The sequence below is a fragment of the Dreissena polymorpha genome, chromosome 1 (genome assembly GCF_020536995.1).
Source record: "Dreissena polymorpha isolate Duluth1 chromosome 1, UMN_Dpol_1.0, whole genome shotgun sequence".
Taxonomy (NCBI): domain Eukaryota; kingdom Metazoa; phylum Mollusca; class Bivalvia; order Myida; family Dreissenidae; genus Dreissena; species Dreissena polymorpha.
The window spans coordinates 58,249,858-58,269,699 of record NC_068355.1 but is presented as its reverse complement, the minus strand read 5'-3'; the positions used below and the strand labels follow the sequence as shown (position 1 = coordinate 58,269,699).

General features: G+C 37.3%; 1 protein-coding gene across 3 annotated transcripts in view; it reads left to right on the top strand.

Moving 5' to 3' along the window:
* The window catches only part of LOC127882065 (nuclear pore glycoprotein p62-like), a 60,055-nt gene extending 41,194 nt beyond the window's left edge, over positions 1 to 18,861 (top strand). For all 3 annotated transcript variants that reach the window (XM_052430480.1, XM_052430497.1, XM_052430489.1), the window contains exons 7-14: positions 3,129 to 3,236; positions 3,597 to 3,665; positions 6,650 to 6,848; positions 7,227 to 7,407; positions 10,698 to 10,882; positions 11,550 to 11,661; positions 12,414 to 12,480; positions 18,471 to 18,861. In XM_052430480.1, the coding sequence (XP_052286440.1) occupies positions 3,129 to 3,236; positions 3,597 to 3,665; positions 6,650 to 6,848; positions 7,227 to 7,407; positions 10,698 to 10,882; positions 11,550 to 11,661; positions 12,414 to 12,480; positions 18,471 to 18,562 (1,013 nt within the window). In that variant the 3' untranslated portion in view covers positions 18,563 to 18,861. The remainder of the gene's footprint in view (positions 1 to 3,128; positions 3,237 to 3,596; positions 3,666 to 6,649; positions 6,849 to 7,226; positions 7,408 to 10,697; positions 10,883 to 11,549; positions 11,662 to 12,413; positions 12,481 to 18,470) is intronic.
* The last annotated feature ends 981 nt before the right edge of the window (positions 18,862 to 19,842 follow it).

Sequence of the window (19,842 nt, the reverse complement as noted above, 5' to 3'; positions counted from 1 at the left end):
ACCCACTTATCATTAATCGCGACTCACTGTTGATGCCTCCAAGCGGAATCGCTCCTGTTGTGCGACTGCACGTGTTTAAATTTTTGCGCGACACGGGCTACGTAGATAAAATATAATATTCCGTTGGACTATTAGCAGGTAGATAGAAATAACAACACATACCGTCAGTTATATACTGCTTCATTTATTCAAATTAATAATAGCAATCTTATGTACTAATGACGGGCGGGACTCGGACGATGGTCACTTCGGTGTGCACCATATGGCCACTCGTCTGGGCCCGAACTGAACCTAACCCTATTATCCCGGCCCTATAGGAAAATTAAAATAAATAAATAAATAAAAACTCAGATCAATAATGGCAACTTTATGTACTAATGACGGGTGGGTCTCGGACGATGGTCACTCCGGTGTTGTCCATATGGCCACTCGTCTGGGCCCGGCTCGAACTTATATACTATTATTAATTAATTTGGTTCTAAAACTGTACCGTAAAACAATCCATGATATATGTAATTTTTAAGATTCCAATTAATAATGACTTATGACAAGAGGAAAATTGCATCAACAAATAAATAGATATAGAAACACTGCATGTAATGTGCACGCCGAGAACCTATAATTGTATTTGGGGTCCAAATGTACTTTGGATTGGTAGTACATTACAATGCAGTGTCCAATAACACCTTGTTGACGTCAATACATAAATAAACAATACTATAAACAAGGCAAAGATGAGGGAGCTGTCTATAACGAACGTTCGCGGTTTCCTCGTCTGCGCTTTATGATATATAGGAAAATTACACCAATAAATAAATAGATAAAGACTAATAATACTAAAACGACGGAAGGGTACGTCCCCCCCCAATACATATGTCACTTGGCCCCTTTCGACCACTATGGATAAGCTCTAAGCCTTCTTTTACAACCAAATAGCGCTCTAGGTAACAAAACCCAGGGTTCCGCGAGACCCTCGCTTTCCTTCTCTTAAGCTGTAATCAGCAACAACGACGAAGGTAGGGGACACAGACAACATACTTCCACGCAGGATCGGAAGACGCAGTAAGTGCGTACGTGGGCAAATTTACCCACAGTGCAACCCCTATAGGTGTAAATATTGTTGTAATTAAATGTGATTAGTTAACATTTTTCCCATATGTACAAGACTTAAACATGTTGAGTAGAGCGTGTCGGCTGGGCCAGAGGGCGCGCCTGAAGAGATATCTCTCGCCCGTGCACTCTGGCTCCGTTGACATGACATCAGTGCACTCTGGCCCCGTTGACATGACATACCCAACATGACAAAAATAAAAATAAAAAGAGAATGGTGACGGTATTTGTTGTTGTTGTTTCCCCTACTGTAGCGACGGTGATGTTTTCTTGTAGAGTAGTGTAAGTTTTTTCCTTGCATGCCTGTGCCTTGTTACGTTTGACGTTGAATTGTAAACCTTGTATTGCTAACCTGCACGTATTACCCTTGTCACTATGAGGATCAGATCGAATTAGAGGGATGGTCAGCATTAAAATCCCAGATCTATTCCCTCCTGAACAAAATGCACTAATACATATAATAACCATCTGTGTAACCACTAGCAATATAAACAGGAAGAAGAACGTGCGCGCTCTCTCTCTCTCTCTCAAAAACAAAAAAAGGCGCGTGAAAATTGTCTCCCAAAGAAAGAAAGTGTAGAACCAGATATTGTCCTCCCTGTACCACCAACAACCAATCAGTCATCTCGGTCCAACCACACAAACGCAGCCCCTTTTCTACTATATTAAACTTCAAAACTATTCTGACCCTTGCAACACCATTAAACACCTGACAATATCCAACAGCACAACAGAGAGAGCCCATGTGAATTTACACCAAGACACAGGGCAATAGAGTAATATCTGTACTAATCTATGTTTATGTACTAACAAGTCCTCCGCGAGGGACGTTAAACGGGGGTGCAGTGTATCGGTGCTGTACACCGGGCACTTAAAAGAACCAGGGGCGCCTCTGGAATCGGGGCGCCCTCTGTATCCCGCTCGAACCCCCACTAACACCTCTTGGGGCGGAGAGCACAAAAACCACACACAAACTTTAAGGAATTAACATTAATGCCAATAAGGATAATGATACTCTAGAGATAATAGGAATACTACAAAAACCATTTTGATAAAAGGCAAGCCACTACATAATCCATTAAAAAAAAAAAAAAAAAGCATCTAGTCACATTAAGGTCTCATTGGCCATCGTGCTATGATGTATAATATGACCTTATTTTCTCCCCTGAAGGGTCACAGGGGCAGGTCGATACATCTGTAGTCGAGAAGACGCTGGACGACCTGTAAATAAATCTCAAATACACACGGGCATTGTGTTTCTGACAAACACATCTCTTTTTATATCATCTCATTATCATATCAGAAGTATTTGAAGTTTCATTAAATCCATTCAGAATTCTTGCAATTATCCATTATGTGTAGAAAATAATGAACCATACAATGTAGTAATATTCAACGTAAGTGCATTGTAGAATTACTATCAGCGATATAAAAATTTAAGTTGTGTGTTGTTTCCAGAATGTGCGTTAAACCAAATATGACAATAATGTATGCCCAAAATGATGGTTATCTTTCATAGGAAAAAGATCCTGGCTGTCAGAGTCAGATTCAGAAAAATCTGACTGACAATCATTAAAATCCTTCTGACACATGTATGATTCAAAAGAAAATTCTGCATAATCACTATCATATTCCATTTTCATATATTTTTGTTACTAAAGTTGCAATAAATTTCACATCCAAAGCCCTATCCAAGTTCGTCATTATTGGCTTATGAACACAAATCAAAACTACTTCACTCTAGTTTTAATGAAAATGGCAAGTGGATTGGAATTTTGGAATTTGTGAAAATGCGCAACTTTGTCATGTTCGTTTTTCACTAAAAGCACCATATTTGAATTGAAATGAGATGCAGAAACGTTTTTTTTTTTTAATGCAGTAAAGTCGATAAATAACGGGTTATTTTGGGTTTTAATAGCATGTCATTGCTCCTTTAACCTTGATTTATGTTTAACAGTTAAAGTTTCACTTGTGGCCATTGTTATTTAACTATAATTCGTTCAATGGTGTGTTTTTAGGTGGAACCATGGCAGCTACCACCACTCAGAGTAGTGGGACTGGGCTCCTGTCAGGCCTATTATCCGCCCCAGTCACAACTACAGGACCTTCGCTTGGGCTGGCTCTAGGTATGTTTGATCCAAGGTCAAGGTCACAAGAGCTTGTCAAGAAAACATTTCCACTTAATAAGATGTGTACATTGTCTTCAAACCATATAGGAACAATAGTCTGTTTGAGTACATTAAGTTACTTAAAAACCTAGTCATTTTTTGTGTCACCTTTAAATATTAATTCCAGAAATGTATGAGTGTATCATCCTTTAGAGAAGAAATACATGTAGTCAAACAAGAATTGCAGACAGACATTGGTATGAAACTAAGTTCTTACCAGTAAAAGATCCTTAGACAATTTCATTCTCTCAAATCGTATTATGATATTACAGAATGCTGTTTATATAACTTATCCAGTTTAATGTCTTTCTATTTCAGGAGGAGGCAGTCTGGCCAGCACTGGCTTCAAGTTGGGTGGTACTCCAGCCACAACCTCTGCCTCTACAGGTAAAGGAGATGTCTATGGATTGTACCTCCTTTTCACTGATTTCCCAATTTTCATTTCAGAACTGTTTAACATTAACTCTAAACTCCCAAGACAGAACGGAATACAAGTTTTAAAATCTTACCTATAACTACAAACATAGAAAATAACAGGTAGTGAAATATCAGGCAAGGTTAATAATAAAATAAACGTGACGCTTTCCAAGCTTTTATTAGCTCACCTGATTGCTCAGGTGAGCTTTTGTGACCGGTCTTTGTCCGTCGTCTGTCCTTTAACATTTCTTAGTAAACACTCTAGAGGCCACATTTATTGTCCAATCTTCATGAAACTTGGTCAGAAGCTTAGTCCCAATGAAATCTCGGTCAATTCGAAACTGGGTCGTGCCGGTCAAAAACTAGGTCACTAGGTCAAAAAAAAAGAAAAAACTTGTAAACACTGTAGAAGTCACATTTCATGCCCAATCTTTATGTAACTTTGTCAAAATGTTTGTCTTAATGATATGTTTGTTGAGTTCAAAAGTGGTTCCGGTCCGTTGAGTGGGCCAGTGGGCGGGGCAGTTTTCCTTATTTGGCTATATAGAAACCTTGTTTCGAAATCTGCGATTAGGTTTCGAAAAATGCTCATAGCTTCTATTTGCCTTGAGATATAACCTTCATATTTGGTATGCATGTGTATATGGACAAGGCCTTTCCATACACACAAATTTTGACCCCTGTGACCTTAACCTTGAACTTAGGGTCCGCGTTTAGGTTTCGAAATCTGAGTTTAGGTTTCGAAAAATGCTATAACTGCTATCAAAGTGTTTATAGGGGGCATATGTCATCCTATGGTGACAGCTCTTGTTTTCAGCTCACCTGATTGCTCAGGTGAGCTCTTGTGACCTGTCTTTGTCTGTTGTCCGTCTGTCTGTCCACATTTTTAACACTCTAGAGGCCACATTTATTGTCCGATCTTCATGAAACTTGGTCAGAAGATTTGTCCCAATGATATCTCGATTGAAAACATTGGTTTTATTGAAATGTCGGACAAGTTCGAAAATGGTCCAGATTGGTGAAAAAAACATGGCCGCCAGTGGGCGGGGCATTTTTCTCTATATGTATATAGTGAAAACATGTGAACACTCTAGAAGTCACATTTTTTGCCCAATTTTCATGAAATTTGGTCAGAACATTTGTTTCCTTGATACGAGAGTTGAGTTGGAAATGGTTCCGGCCAGTTGAATAACATGGCTGCCGGGGGAAGGGGGGGCAGTTTTCTTATACTTATATAGTAAAAAAAAAGCTTGTGAACACTCTAGAAGTCACATTTTTTGCCCAATCATCATGAAACTTGGTGAAAAGATTGGTTTTATATATATCTCAGATGAGTTTGCAAATGGTCCCGATGGGTCAATAAACATGGCTGCCAGGGGGGGTGGGGCAGTTTTCCTTATGTGACTTTATATAGGGAAACCTTGTGATCAAACACTATAGAAGTCACATATTTAACCTAATCATCGTGAAACTAAGTCAATACATTGGTTTTATTGATTTCTTTAACAAGTTGGAAAATGGCTCAGATCTGTGAAACACACTTTTTAGCTCACCTGATTGCTCAGGTGAGGTTTTAGGATTGGTCTTTGTCCGCTGTCCATCCGTCCACATTTGGTTTGTAAACACTCTAGCATTCACATTTCTCAAGCATTCTTTATCAAAGTTGCTGAAAAATCTGAGTCAAGTTTGATGATGAGCAAAATCACATAATTAATGCCATAATTATTGACCTTAGATTGTCCAAATTTTCATTATATTATACAAAATCCTTGTAAGCAAAGTTTGATGTTCAACTCAAAATAAAGGTCAACATTTCAAATCTTACAAAAACAAAAACACTCCCTGCGCCAGAGTTTTGGTTCAATAATGATGAAACTTGACCAGGATGTTTGTCTGGTCAATATCTAGGTCAAGTTTGACATTAGGTAAAGATTGAATGAACCGACTCCTCTCAGGTGAGCGAACTAGGGCCATCTTGGCCCTCTTGTTTGTTCTTGTGTTGAGCCTGGTATAATATAAATGTTATGGTATTGACCTGAATTTCTGTTTTTATACCTCCATGCATTCGTTTTAAATATATTTAATATATTTATCTCTAGTAAAGCTCCTTTTTAGTGGGAATGATTATGAGGATTGATTATTATCACGGCATCACCAGCACTTGCATTCAATATTTGTTAAATAGGTTTTTGTGCTATTTTTGCTGCTTTCTGAGTGTAAAATATATTATTTTTGGTATCATAAAACTGTGAACAATTATACAGGCCAAAAACCATGGCCCATGGTACATGTCTAAAAGCTGTGAGTCATAATTCAGGTATAAAGCCCTGACCCATAAAGCAGGTTAAATCCCTGGCCCATATAACAGGACTTTAACCCTGGCCCGTTATACAGGTCTAAAGCCCGGAATCATAATGCAGGTTAACTCCCTGACCCATAAAACAGGTCTTAAACTCCCTGACCCATAAAACAGGTCTAAAACTCCCTGACCCATAAATCAGGTCTAAAACTCCCTGACCCATAAAACAGGTCTAAAACTCCCTGGCCCATAAAACCGGTCTAAAACCCTGACCCATAAAACAGGTCTAAAACCCTGACCCATAAAACAGGTCTAAAACTCCCTGGCCCATTAAACAGGTCTAAAACCCTGACCCATTAAACAGGTCTAAAACCTTGACCCATAAAACAGGTCTAAAACTCCCTGGCCCATAAAATAGGTATCAAATCCTGACCCATAATACAGGTTTTAAACCATGACCCATAATGCAGGTGTTTAACCCTGACCCATAACTTAGAAGAATATTCTAAATAATAAAAATTAATCCAATTGACAGCAAACAAAAAGTCTGTGGTCAATATTTTGAGTTGTTTCTTATTTTTGAGATTACAACCTTTTATTATTATGGGGCCTGTTGATAAATTTATTCATACCAAATTGCTTGTATTTTCCTCAGGATTTTCGTTAGGTGGAGGTCTGAAACTTGGAGGGGCAGGGATTGCATCGACAGCAACAACAATAGCGAGTTCTGGGTTTGGATTGACGACTGGAATGACCAGCAGCACAGCTTCCAGTGGTTTTGGGCTTGGTACCTCAACCATAACTGCACCGACAACATCTGCAACAGGCTTTGGGCTGCCTGGATTAGCAACAAGGTATAGTAAGAATTTGAAAGGAAAGACGGTTTGTGTTCTTAAGTTGTCCTTCAAATCTGATTGAAATATATGATTTCAAGCAGAAATTCTCTTGATTACTTATTAGAAACTTAAAAACTGAATCTGTAATTTTATCTGAAATTGTAAACCTACCCAAATATTGTTATTTCAAATAAGCGTATGATCCCATACACTGACCCCTTACATGCCTGATCAGTCAAAATTGAAATTGATATTCTACATATTATCCTCTCTTTTCCTTGCCAATGCTTCACCTGACTGTTTCTATTTCCTTTCTGTGTCTAATGATGCATTACATCAAATGAAACAAAAGAGGTTACACATTATGTTACCCAGCTTACTTGCATGTGTTTCTAGCTCGACAACTTCCGTGGTCCCCAAGACTACGGCCACTCCGAGTCAGCTGATGACATACAAGCAGTTGGAGGATCAGATCAACAAGTGGATGACAGAGTTGGAGGATCAGGAGCGCATGTTCCTCAACCAGGCCACTCAGGTCAACGCCTGGGACCGTCTGCTTGTGGAGAACGGAGAAAAGGTATGCAAGACATTGAAAACAGAGAAAATATATAAAGACATTGACGGAAATCAGTGTTGACCTTGTTTTTATGCCCCCGAAGGAGGGTATATAGTAATCGGACTGTCAGTCCATCTGTCTTCCGTCTTTCCGTCACACTTTGCGTTTAGGTTTCGAAAAATGCTCATAACTTCTACGTCCCTTGAGATGTAACCTTCATATTTGGTATGCATGTGTATATGGCATGGCCTTTCATACGCACAAATATTTTGACCTCTGTGACCTGGACGTTGAACTTAGGGTCCGCGTTTAGGTTTCAAAATCTGCCTTAAGGTTTCGAAAAATGCTCATAACTTCTATGTCCCTTAAGATATAACCTTCATATTTGGTATGCATGTGTATATGGACAAGGCCTTTCCATACGCACAAAAAGTTTGACCCCTGTGACCTTGACCTTGAACTAAGGGTCTGCGTTTAGGTTTCGAAAAGTGCTCATAACTTCTATGTCCCTTGAGATATAACCTTCATATTTGGTATGCATGTGTATATGGACAAGACTTTTCCATACGCACACAAATGTTGACCCCTGTGACCTTGACCTTTAACTTAGGGTCCGCGGTTAGGTTTCGAAATCTGCGTTTAGATTTAGAAAAATGCTCATAACTTCTATGCCCCTTGAGATATAACCTTCATATTTGGTATGCATGTGTATATGGACAAGGCCTTTCCATACACACAAAAATATTGACCCCTGTGACCTTGATCTTATTGTCCGCGTTTAGGTTTCGAAATCTGCGTTTAGGATTCGAAAAATGCTCATAACTTCTATCAAAGCGTTTGTAGGGGGCATATGTCATCCTATGGTGACAGCTCTTGTTTTATTTTTTATTGGACTTTCAAGCAGTGTCCGACAAATCCATTGCCCGGAGCCCGGGGGCTACCGAAATTTTTCATCGGGCTACTGAAATTTTCCAGCTGACGCCCGCCGGGCTACTATAAATCTATAAGAGCGGTAGCCCGGTTTATTGACAGACATACGTAGAATAAACACGCTGACCATGTGTTTGTACACTGTGTATTGCTTAAAATCCGATAACAAAGTACAATCAATTATCTAATCAGTCACCGATCACTTGCGGTAATGTCTTAAACAGTAACAGTGTATTTTAATCATCCAATCTAAATCAACATTTGTCGTCTGCTAATAATATAATGAGAGCCGGTTGGATAGTTGGCGCACATGATGCAACATCATTTCGCAGTTTGGAATTCTTTGTTTACCGCAACAATGAGTAATAGCGACAACGTTTTTGATGTCGTTAAATATCCAAGGACGCCAAACATTAAATAATTCAAAACAATAGCGGATTCTTCAAAACGGTAACAAAACCGAAAATGAATATTAATGACAACTTTGTGAACGCGGTTAACACCTGCTAATTAGTTTGCATTGTCAATTAATAATTGGATTAATCGACTGTTAATCAATAATCCCATATATGCCCGATTTATATTTTTAAAACCAAATTATGGGTGAGTAATATAGACGATAAGAGTCATAAACACAAACATTTGAAATTTTCTAAAGTGTCAAATGAATTTCGGCATATGGTTCTATTTAAAGATATGATGAAATAAGCTCCCAATCAGGACCGTTGTATTGCAACATGCGTAAATAACCTGCCAAGGTTTGCACGCGTTGTGTACAGCTATTTTTAATTTAGGTTACAAAATTCTATGTTTAAAAAATGAATTTCTTTGTCCTGATAAAAAGCGCGCGAAAATTGGCGTGGGTGTATTTATTTGTAAATAAAAATTTCGTAGCGGGTACAACATTGAGATCATTTAATTTCCATTAAAAGTTTCGTTGTGAATTTCAACTAAAGTGCCGGTTATCTCGCAAATTATTTGGCATTGACATTTTCTCTTAATAAAATATCATGTAAACACGCTGTATCGTTACCGTTACGCTGTATCAGTTCCTTCATTATTGAAACAATTATTGTATTGTATACTGACTGCACACAAGTGTCGTAACATACGGATGCAATACGTAAATTCGGACAGTACTTAAAGTCGGACACAAGTAAATAAATGATTTAATACTCTGCATTTCTTGAAACTCGGTTTTTGTTGTTAAAAAGGGCAATTGCATTGATTAACACCATACGAGTCAATCGTATTGATCATCTAAACGCTTTATTTACGTTTACGACTTAACGTGCTGTCCGAATTTAAGTACACATACTACATGTGCACATACATGTAATATCTACATGTAGTATATGATTTTCTTTGGTACATTTACATTTAAGTACACGGTACCTGTACTGTAACATTAATTTACGATATTGACTGTGTACATCAGACTACTTGCTGTTTTATGTATATGTATGTATACATATTATGTATATGTAAATGAAGAAATAAAATAAGATGAAAACCTGCCTCTTATCATTTTGTAGGAAAATTTTATGGGCTACCAAATATTTTTATTGGTAGCCCAGTGGGCTACCTGAAAAATAAGAAATTTGTCGGACACTGTTTCAAGTATTAAATTTTTGACTTTCAACTTGTTTCCACAAGACATTCAGGGAGTCAAAAAATTATTTCATTGATCTGCTCACTACTAAGTATATCTAAGTATGAGCATAACCCCCCCAGTATGATTGGTGCGTTTACAAACCTTAAAAAATATGGGAAGAAGGCAATGGCATTGCATCTCTAGAAAAAAGTTGCAGATTTATCAGGTCAACAAGAGTAAATGCCATTACTTAACAAGGTTATAAACTTTGGACACTCCTTTGATAACTAAAAAATGTAGGCTACACACCATTAACACTCATCACATCACTCAGCTGAAATTTTTTATGCATGATGTAACCTCCTCAGATCACTCAGCTAAAAGAGATTACACTTCTAAGATCACTAAGTTGAATAAGGCTCCTTACCATGTACATTCCGTGCGTTAATCACTTGAACAAGTTTATGCTCCACTAATGCTTCTAAGATCACTCAGATAAACAACATAACGTACCACTTAATTTCCTTACATCACTTAGCTTAACCAGGTTACTTGCCAATTAAACCATTGACATCACTCAGCAAAACAAAGTTATAAGCCACTCACATTCCACAAATCACTCAGATAAACAAAGTTTAACACCACTAACATACCTCATCTAACTCAGCTCACCAAGGTTACACACCACTTACACTCCCTACATCACTCAGCTTCACAAGGTCACATACCACTAACATACCTCATATAACCCAGCTCTACAAGGTCACACATCACTTACATTGCACAGATCACTCAGCTGAATGGGGACATGGAGAGGGTGAAGGTGGACCAGGGCAAGCTGGAACAGGAGCTTGAGTTCATCAAGTCCCAGCAGCGGGAGCTGGAGGAGCTGCTGGTTCCCATGGAGAAGTCGTTGGAGGCTGTTCCCTGCTCAAGCTTTCAGCAGCATGCAGATCTCGAGAGGGAAAACACGTAAGCTTGCAGTAAAGAAGCGAATGATAAACTACGGAGGATAGGGAAGAAATAGTTGGAGAGTTTTAAGCTATTCCTGTGTGAGGCACATCATTTTGCGTTTTTGCCCATCCTATTTTTTCCATAATTGATTTTGTACAAGGTTAAGTAGTTTTTACTTCATTTGTCAAGCGACAACACTGCTTCCTACAACACATTTAGCCTCGTTCTGGTAAAAACTTGGCTTATTTCATATACATTTTGAACCTGCTAATCAGGTATGAAACTTTCATAAAAGTCCATAAAAGCCGAAAGTGTCATCCCTGAATAGCCTGTGCTTTGCTTGCTTTAGCTGAACTGATATGACACTGTACAAACATTCATTAAGCTTAATTTTCCCAAATCGTGGCTGGTTTTTTCGTACAAAGTGGTTACTTTTGACTGTCATCTGTAACCCTAATTAAACTTCCTTTCTTTGATACTCAGTCTGACCTAATTGAGACTAAAAATAAATCATATTGGCTGTTAAGAACAAACTGGTGGATATTTTATATTGTTTTTGTTCGTTTAAAATTTTGACATGTATAATTACTGATTTTTCAAAGCCTAAACAAGAGTTGATTTAAATTTTTACTAACACTTACTAAATTTTCTAACCCAGAAGTGGAGCTCGTTACTTCAATTTCAGATACCAGCTTGCAGACAACATAGATGCACAACTGAAAAGAATGGTCCAAGATCTGAAAGAAATAATAGATCACCTGAATGCATCTTCGAGTTCACAAGACAATAATGACCCTGTAAGCAATATTTCAAAGACTGGTGTACTTTTTTGCTTACTTTAAATGATGATTGATCATACAAATAGGATATCATAATGAGCCTTTGTACAACCAACCCATAGCATTTTTAGTTTAAGCCTTTTTATTGTAGCTTGATTGCAACCAAAGTCGAATGCTGGTTGCGACACTCTTGAGTCTCTTTCCTGGGTTAGAATCAGTTCCTGGTATGTGTTTTGGGGCAGATTTCAATAATGCTATCACAGCGGATCAATCCCAAAAACTGTCCAGTCACTACAAGGGAAGCATATCCACTTAACCATGGACCATAATTGTTGTGTTCCTGAATGGGGAGTAATAGTTTTTGTCCTACTTGACATGCCCATTTTGTGAGTCGTTCTGATTTATTTATTTTGTAGGGAGTGATTGTCCTTTGAATAATTCCTATTGTTGTTGATTTCAGAAAATAATTCACTTTATAACATTTCATAACTATTCAGTATCTCTATTGAAGGAACATGTGTATACATGTACTCTCACTGTAACTCTGCAATAACTTTACATGCAGTTGTTTCCCTTTGATTAATACTATAACCTTTATTTTATAAATTAGACATTTCTGTGTCAGTTCACAGGATGATCCGAAATTTGATGAAATTTTATATGAAGAATCTCAACAGGTTGATAGTTCATATTTTGTTGTTGCCTCACCTATTTAAAGTGACCTGAAATAGCATGCAATAAAACTTCTAACATCTTCATATTCTATGTAGGTTCTGCAGATAACAAAGATTCTAAACGCACACATGGACTCCTTGCAGTGGATCGACACTAACACAGGTACATAGTGATGCGCATTTATATTACCGGGCAAAAGGTATACCGCCTTGATTTGTCCCAAGATCAAAGTTCAGGTCAAAGTTTGTCCTAATTTCAAATTTCGGCTTTAAAGGGGACGTCCAACAGATAAAGCTTCATATCGACGCGAAACAATATTTTGGGAAACTACAAGGATTGCTTAAATAGCTTAAAAATACATTTGCTCTAAACATGAGCGTGGATGGTCAAGTGGTCTAGGCGGGAGGCTTTTTACTCCAGGAATCCAGGGGTCAGTGGTTCGAGCCCTGTTGAGTGTTACTTTTTTCCTTTTTATAAGCCTGTTTAAAAAAAAACGGGATGTATTATAGTTTCACCTTGGCGGCGGGCGGGCGGCTTCCACAGCAGTTTCTGCTCTCTAATTCAAATAGTGTTTATCCGATCTTCACCAAACTTGGTCAGAAGTTGTCTCAAGACAATATCTAGGTCAAGTTCGAATATGGGTCATGCTGGGTCAAAAACTAGGTCACAGGGTCACTTAGTGAATTTCAAGCATGGTGTCCGCTCTCTAATTGAAGTAGTTTTCATCCGATCTTCACCAAACTTGGTCAGATGTTGTATCTAGTCAATATTTAGGTCAATTTCGAATATGGGTCATGCCAGGTCAAAAACTAAGTCACAGGGTCACTTAAACCATTTCAAGCATTTAGCATGGTGTCCGCTCTCTAATTAAAGTAGTTTTCATCTAATCTTCACCAAATTTGGTCAGAAGTTGTGTCAAGACAATATTTACATGTAGGTCAAGTTCAAATATGGGTCATGCCAGGTTAAAAACTAGGTCACGAGGTCACTTAGTGCATTTCAAGCATTTAGCATGGTGTCCGCTCTCTAACTGAAGTAGTTTTCATCAGATCTTCACCAACTTTGGTCAGAAGTTGTGTCTAGATGATATGTATGTCAAGTTCAAATATGGGTCATGGTAAAGTTATCAATTTGTCCAAAGCCTTAAAACGGCTGTATCTTGTGACAGTTTGGCACTGTTGTTTAAATTGTATTCTTGTTATTTTACTGGAGATTTTTATGTCCCCAACTATAGTAGTGGGGGACATATTGTTTTTGCCCTGTCTGTTGGTCTGTTGGTTGGTTTGCGCCAACTTAAACATTTGCAATAACTTTTGCAATATTAAAGATAGCAACTTGATATTTGGCATGCATATGTATCTTATGGAGCTGCACATTTTGAGTGGTGAAAGGTCAAGGTCATCCTTCAAGGTCAAATATATGGGTCAAAATCGCTCATTTAATGTATTTTTTTGCAATATTTCAATATTCAAGATAGCAATTTGATATTTGGCATGCATGTGTATCTCATGGAGCTGCACATTTTGAGTGGTGAAAGGTCAAGGTCATCCTTCAAGGTCAGAGGTCAAATATATGTGGCCAAAATCGCTCATTTGATGAGTACTGTTGCAATATTGAAGATAGCAACTTGATATTTGGCATGCATGTGTATCTTATGGAGCTGCACATTTTGAGTGGTGAAAGGTCAAGGTCATCCTTCAAGGTCAAATATATGGGTCAAAATTGCTCATGTAATGTCACTTATGCAATATTGAAGCTAGCAATTTTATATTTGACATGCATGTGTATCTCATGGAGCTGCACATTTTGAGTGGTGAAGGGTCAAGGTCAATGTCATCCTTCAAGGTCAAACGTCATATACGGGGACATAGTGTTTCACAAACACATCTTGTTATTTCAAATGTTTAAATTTATCAATATCAAGCCTTTAAAGCATTAAATGACAAGCTTCAATACATGCCAAAATCTGTTGGACGGCCCCTTTAATAAGTAAAAGACAATTTAAGACGAATTATTAGTTATAATATGTGTTATAATTTATTTCATCCTCAGTGGCATTGAAAACATCACAATATGAAATAAACTGTATTTTTAAAATGCAGAAATTCAAGAAATGCAGATGAGATTGATTTATTTTCTTCAAAGAAGAAGGGGTTTATTGTTTTGCTGGATGTCGGTCGGTCTGTCTGTCGGTAGACCAATTCATTTCCCATCAGTAACTCATTAATCAATTAACTGATTGGCTTGATACTTCACATGTGCATTGGCCTTGGACAGTAAATGACCCCTATTGAAATTGGGGTCACTAGGTCAAAGGTCAAGGTCACTATAACTCTAGTGTTTTTGCTGGATGTGAGTCAGTCTGTCTGTCAGTAGACCAATTCGTTTCCCATCAATAACTCGTCAATGAATGTTCCCATTTGCTTGATACTTCACATGTGCATTGGCCTCGGACAGTAGTCGACCCCTGTTGAAGTTGGGATCTCTAGGTCAAAGGTCAAGGTCACTATCATACTTAGTGAGAAAATCGTTTCCGATCAATAACTCGTCAACCAATTGACCAATTGGCTTGATACTTCCCATGCGCATTGGCCTTGGACAGTAGATGACTCCTATCGACATTGGGCTTGCTAGGTCGAGGTCACTGTCACAATTAGTGTGAAAATTGTTTGCTATCAATAACTCATCAACCAATTGACTGATTGCTTGATACTACACATGCGAATTGGCCTTGGACAGTAGATGACCCCTATTTAAATTGGGGTTACTAATTCAAAGCCCTGTTGTTGTTGATGTTTTTTTGGGGTGGAGCATATGTCTTTTACCGCTGAACTCTTATTATATTTGGTTTGATTGCCACCTTTGAAGAGGGCAGCATATAGCAGGAGCACAATCAGTTTAATTTATTTGAGTGTGTGTGTGTCTGTATGTCTGTTAAAAATTCCTCGTTCAGCCTTGACTTTTTATTATGCTCCTCTTTGAAGAAGAAGGGGTATATTCTTGTGCTGGATGTCATTCCGTCTGTCTGTCTGTAGACCAGTTCGTTTCCGATCAATAACTCGTTGATGAATTGACCGATTGGCTTGATACTTTACATGTGCATTGACAGTTGATGACCCCTATTGAAATTGGGGTCACTAGGTCAAACGCCAAGATCACTATCACACTAAGTGTGAAAATTGTTTCCAATCAATAATTCGTCAACCAATTGACCGATTGGCTTGATACTTCACACGTACATTGGCCTTGGACAGTAATGACCCCTATTGAAATTTTATTGGGATCACTAAGTCAAAGGTCATGGTCATTGGTACAATAAGTGGGAAAAGCGTTTCTGATCAATAACTTGTCAATGAATCAACAGGTTGGCTTCCCATGTGCATTGGCCTTGGATTGTAGATGACCCCTATCAAATTTGGGGTCACTAGATCAAAGTCACTATCACAATAAGTGTTTAATTGTTTCCGATCAGTAACTCATCAATGAATTGAATGATTGGCTTGGTACTTCACATTCGCATTGGCCTTGGACAATGGATGACCCCTATCGAAATTAGGGTCACTAGTTCAAAGCCTTGGTGGGTGGGGGCATATGTCTCCAACAGTGAAACTCTTGGATTTTGAAAATAAATATGTTTCATTATATTGGCTCAAATGTAAACCATCATTATACATCATGTGTAGCACCTGTATACAATGTACTAGCTTCAAAGGTCAATGGCACATGTAAAGGTTACCAGTTAAGGCCACAATAAAAATAATGTTGGTTTGCCCTTTACCGACCCTAAATTTTACAGGTGGGTAGGTAGGTAGGAAAATGATTTTATTTTATTTGAGAAATTAAATTTTTCATACACTAATAGTCTATGAATATTTAAAACACTGTTATTAAAGCTCGATTGGTCATTGTCGGCTCGGGTACTACTTACATGTACCCCGGCTACTCTTTAGTATACTTACATGTACCCCGGGTACGGTTAATATACTTAATATTTAAGTCGATATTAGACTGTACCCGAGTAGAATTTCCTCCCCAAATCCGATGTTGTAAAACGCGCTTTCGATTAGCTTAAACAAACTTCTCTTTAAAAAAACTGCATCAACATGTTTTTTGAGTATGAGTTTCGATAATATAGAAGGCCATTTTACAGAAAATTGATATAAATGTCAATATAATTAAAATTTGAAAAAAAAAAGCCGACAACGACCGATTTAGCGTCACATTTCCCGGGTACGATTAAGTATATTTATCGTACCCGGGGTACATGTAAGTATACTTAAGAGTACCCGGGGTACATGTAAGTAGAACCCGAGCCGACAATGACCAATCGAGCGTTATTAAAGCACTGTTGCAGTGTACAAAGCCCTATGTAGCTTTACATTATCTTGTTTGCTGTTTCTTGCATATATCAATATCAAATGCATGCTTGTGTGTTATAACATCAAATACGTGTTCATTATAATATGATGTTAATTGCTCAAATGCATTTGTCATTATTTAACTGCCAGACAGCTTTTATTTTTAACTTCAACCTTTCCCTTCAATTGGGCTTAATTAGCATGCAACAAGCATTGAAGGAGTGTAGAAATACAGCCCAAAGCCTTTAATGGAAAAATTCAGACATTGCGAAAGACCGTCACATTTAACAGGCCAGACTTGCCTACCAGGAGAAACAATTCACAGGCCAGTTGAAATTTTTACAGGCTTCAATTTAAAGTGTTTGACCGGTTAGTGCATAGTCTCGGCATGGCAAAGTAAATTCACGGAAAGGCAAACTGAACATAAGCATTAGTTCTTCTTGAATGCTCTGAGCTTTAATGAGTACATTCGTACAGCTCAGAAGGTCAATAGCTGGGAGTTGTATTATTGCAACTAACATTAGCATGAAAACTTGATTTGGGGAAATAAATTAAGCGTGTTAGTTTCAGTTTGTGGATATATTAACGCTTGAAACATATATACTTGAGTGTTGTCGATGCATTTAGCTAAGAGACATTAATATATTAAATAAGTTTACCTTTAAATATCCATTTCACTAACATGCCATTACAGTAAACTGTTTAGAGTGGCAAGCATAATAAAGCAGAATATGCACATGAATCTGATTAAACACAGATCCACTTGCATATAAATCTAATCATGTTTGTCTTTTATTTTGCATTTTCGAACAATAATCCTGTAACTGTTAGATGTATTTTTCTATGGGAGTAGACTGCATTTCAATTTTCAAACACTTGTTCTGTGACATTCAGTTCATACATTTTCAAAAAAAGAGAGTTTTATTTGTATCTAAAACGTATGCTTCATCGTAAAATGACACTTTCTTTTCATTAATCCATACTAATTATATGATGTCCATCGTAAATTCTATAGTTAGTATTCAATAAGACTACTTTCGCGAACCAATAGTTAAGTATGATGTCGTTTGGCCATTTTCACGGAACACCGCCGATCGCGATGCTGGTTATAGACGCTTGCATTACTGTCTATTCTGGGGTTATGAAATTCCAACCATCGGAGCGACCTAGATTCGGCAGGGGCGATAAGAATGGACAGGGATATAAATATGCGCACAAATAAATATTGCATTCGGCTCTTTTATGATTGGCGAAAAAACGAAAAAAAAAAATGTGTTTTCAGAAATCGCAATAAAATTTTTTGGGTCGGGGGGTAAAAAGTGGGTCGGTCGGTAAAGGGCAAACAAACTTAATTTTAATTAAGGCCTAAGGTTGAAAGCAAACGTAGAAAATTGCACTTCCTTTTCATAACTTATGTATTTAGTTTATCTTGCTAGGCTCATACAGGCTTCCAATTTTTGTTTTGTATAATATTTACAATAATGATGCTTGAGCATTTGATTCAACAGCTGTCAAATTAGCTCTTCATTATTTCTCATTTTGTCTTCTTGATGCTACATTAACTTTGATTTTTGATAGAAAACTTGAGATAAAATATTTAAAGTTTGTGGGATCTACATAAACAATGATCAGTTGCTTTTGACTTTATACCCAAAGGGTCAGACATGGGTCAAATTTAACAGTGTATTTGTTAAAAAAAAATTGAGCTGATCATGGAAAAGACAGTATTTCCTTAAGAAAAAATGTGTGCATCATTAGATTTGTTTTCAATCTATATTCTGTTCCTCTTAACAGCCATGTTGAGCAGACGCGTTGAAGACATCTCAAAACAGATGGAGAGCCAGCGCAAGGATCAAGAACGAAACTTCAGACTGGTTTACGATTGATGATTGTGGTGCTTGGATAGACTGGTTACTGATGAGATATCTAAAGTTGAAGAATGGCCCCTTTAATAGAGGTTAAACACATTTTTTCAGAGATTGAAAAACTAATTTTGATAAAACACATGTCTGAAATAACGTGCTGATATTTTTACAAAAGAGGTTTGCCTGTACAATAGTTGAAAGCAAACACAGAGGTGATTGTTGTTTATAATGATAAATGTATGATAGAATTGGGAAAGTTTAGGGATATGAAGGACAAAATGAACTTTGTCATTTTGAAGAAGAATAAATATTTACTTAAACTTTGCATTTTTACATTAGTCTGCAGCATATGCAGGTTTGAAACTTCAAACCAACTTAATACATAGACAAATGCCTATTAATTTGCCCAATATTGAATTTTCTTTCCTGAAAAACCAACTTAAAGTACATTTTTATATATTTATATAAAGCGTTGATGTCATTTTCTTAAACATATTTACAAGTGTATTGGATGGATACAAAAATAAGTTTTACCATTATCATTTAATTTATTTTATTGATGGACCAGCCTAAATATATTGATTGCATGAATATATTTACATGCATTTCAACTTCTCAACTTGTCCTGACTATAACTTAATTGTTCTGTCTAAAAGTTAAAATAACTTACTACAGATGTTCACAATCATGAGCCAATATGTTGGGTTTAACACCCTTCAACATGCCAAGGTCCAAAGTAGAGGTCAAAGGATAAATTTATGCATATATAGCTTATCTGGACTGTAATTTTGTAATTCATCACACAATTGTATTATAAATTTAAACAAACGACCACCATAAAGAGATCTGTAGTGTGTAACATGCGAATTCTGAACATGTTTTAACTTTGCCCAAATATCATTAGAAAAAAAGATTCTGACCAAGTTTAATTAAGATCAAGCTCATAATGTGGCTTCTAGTGCGTTAACAAGGTTTTGCAAAAACCATATCAGGAAAACTGCCTCTAACGCTTGTGGCCATGTTTTTCAATGAACCGAAACCATTTTAAACTCTAATTTAAACTGGAATATAAACATGATTTTTATAGTGTTAATGTTTAAATATAGCAATAGATGGCAACTGCACTGCCACCTGTTGGCAATACTTATCAACTAACAGAAACCATTTTTCAAACTCAGCTGAGATATAATAAGATCTCGCCTCCTACAAAAATGACCTCATCTGATTGGCTTAGTGTGGTCACTTGCCCATGGAGTATTTTCCATACACCACGAGTAATTTCCATACTACCAGAGTAATCG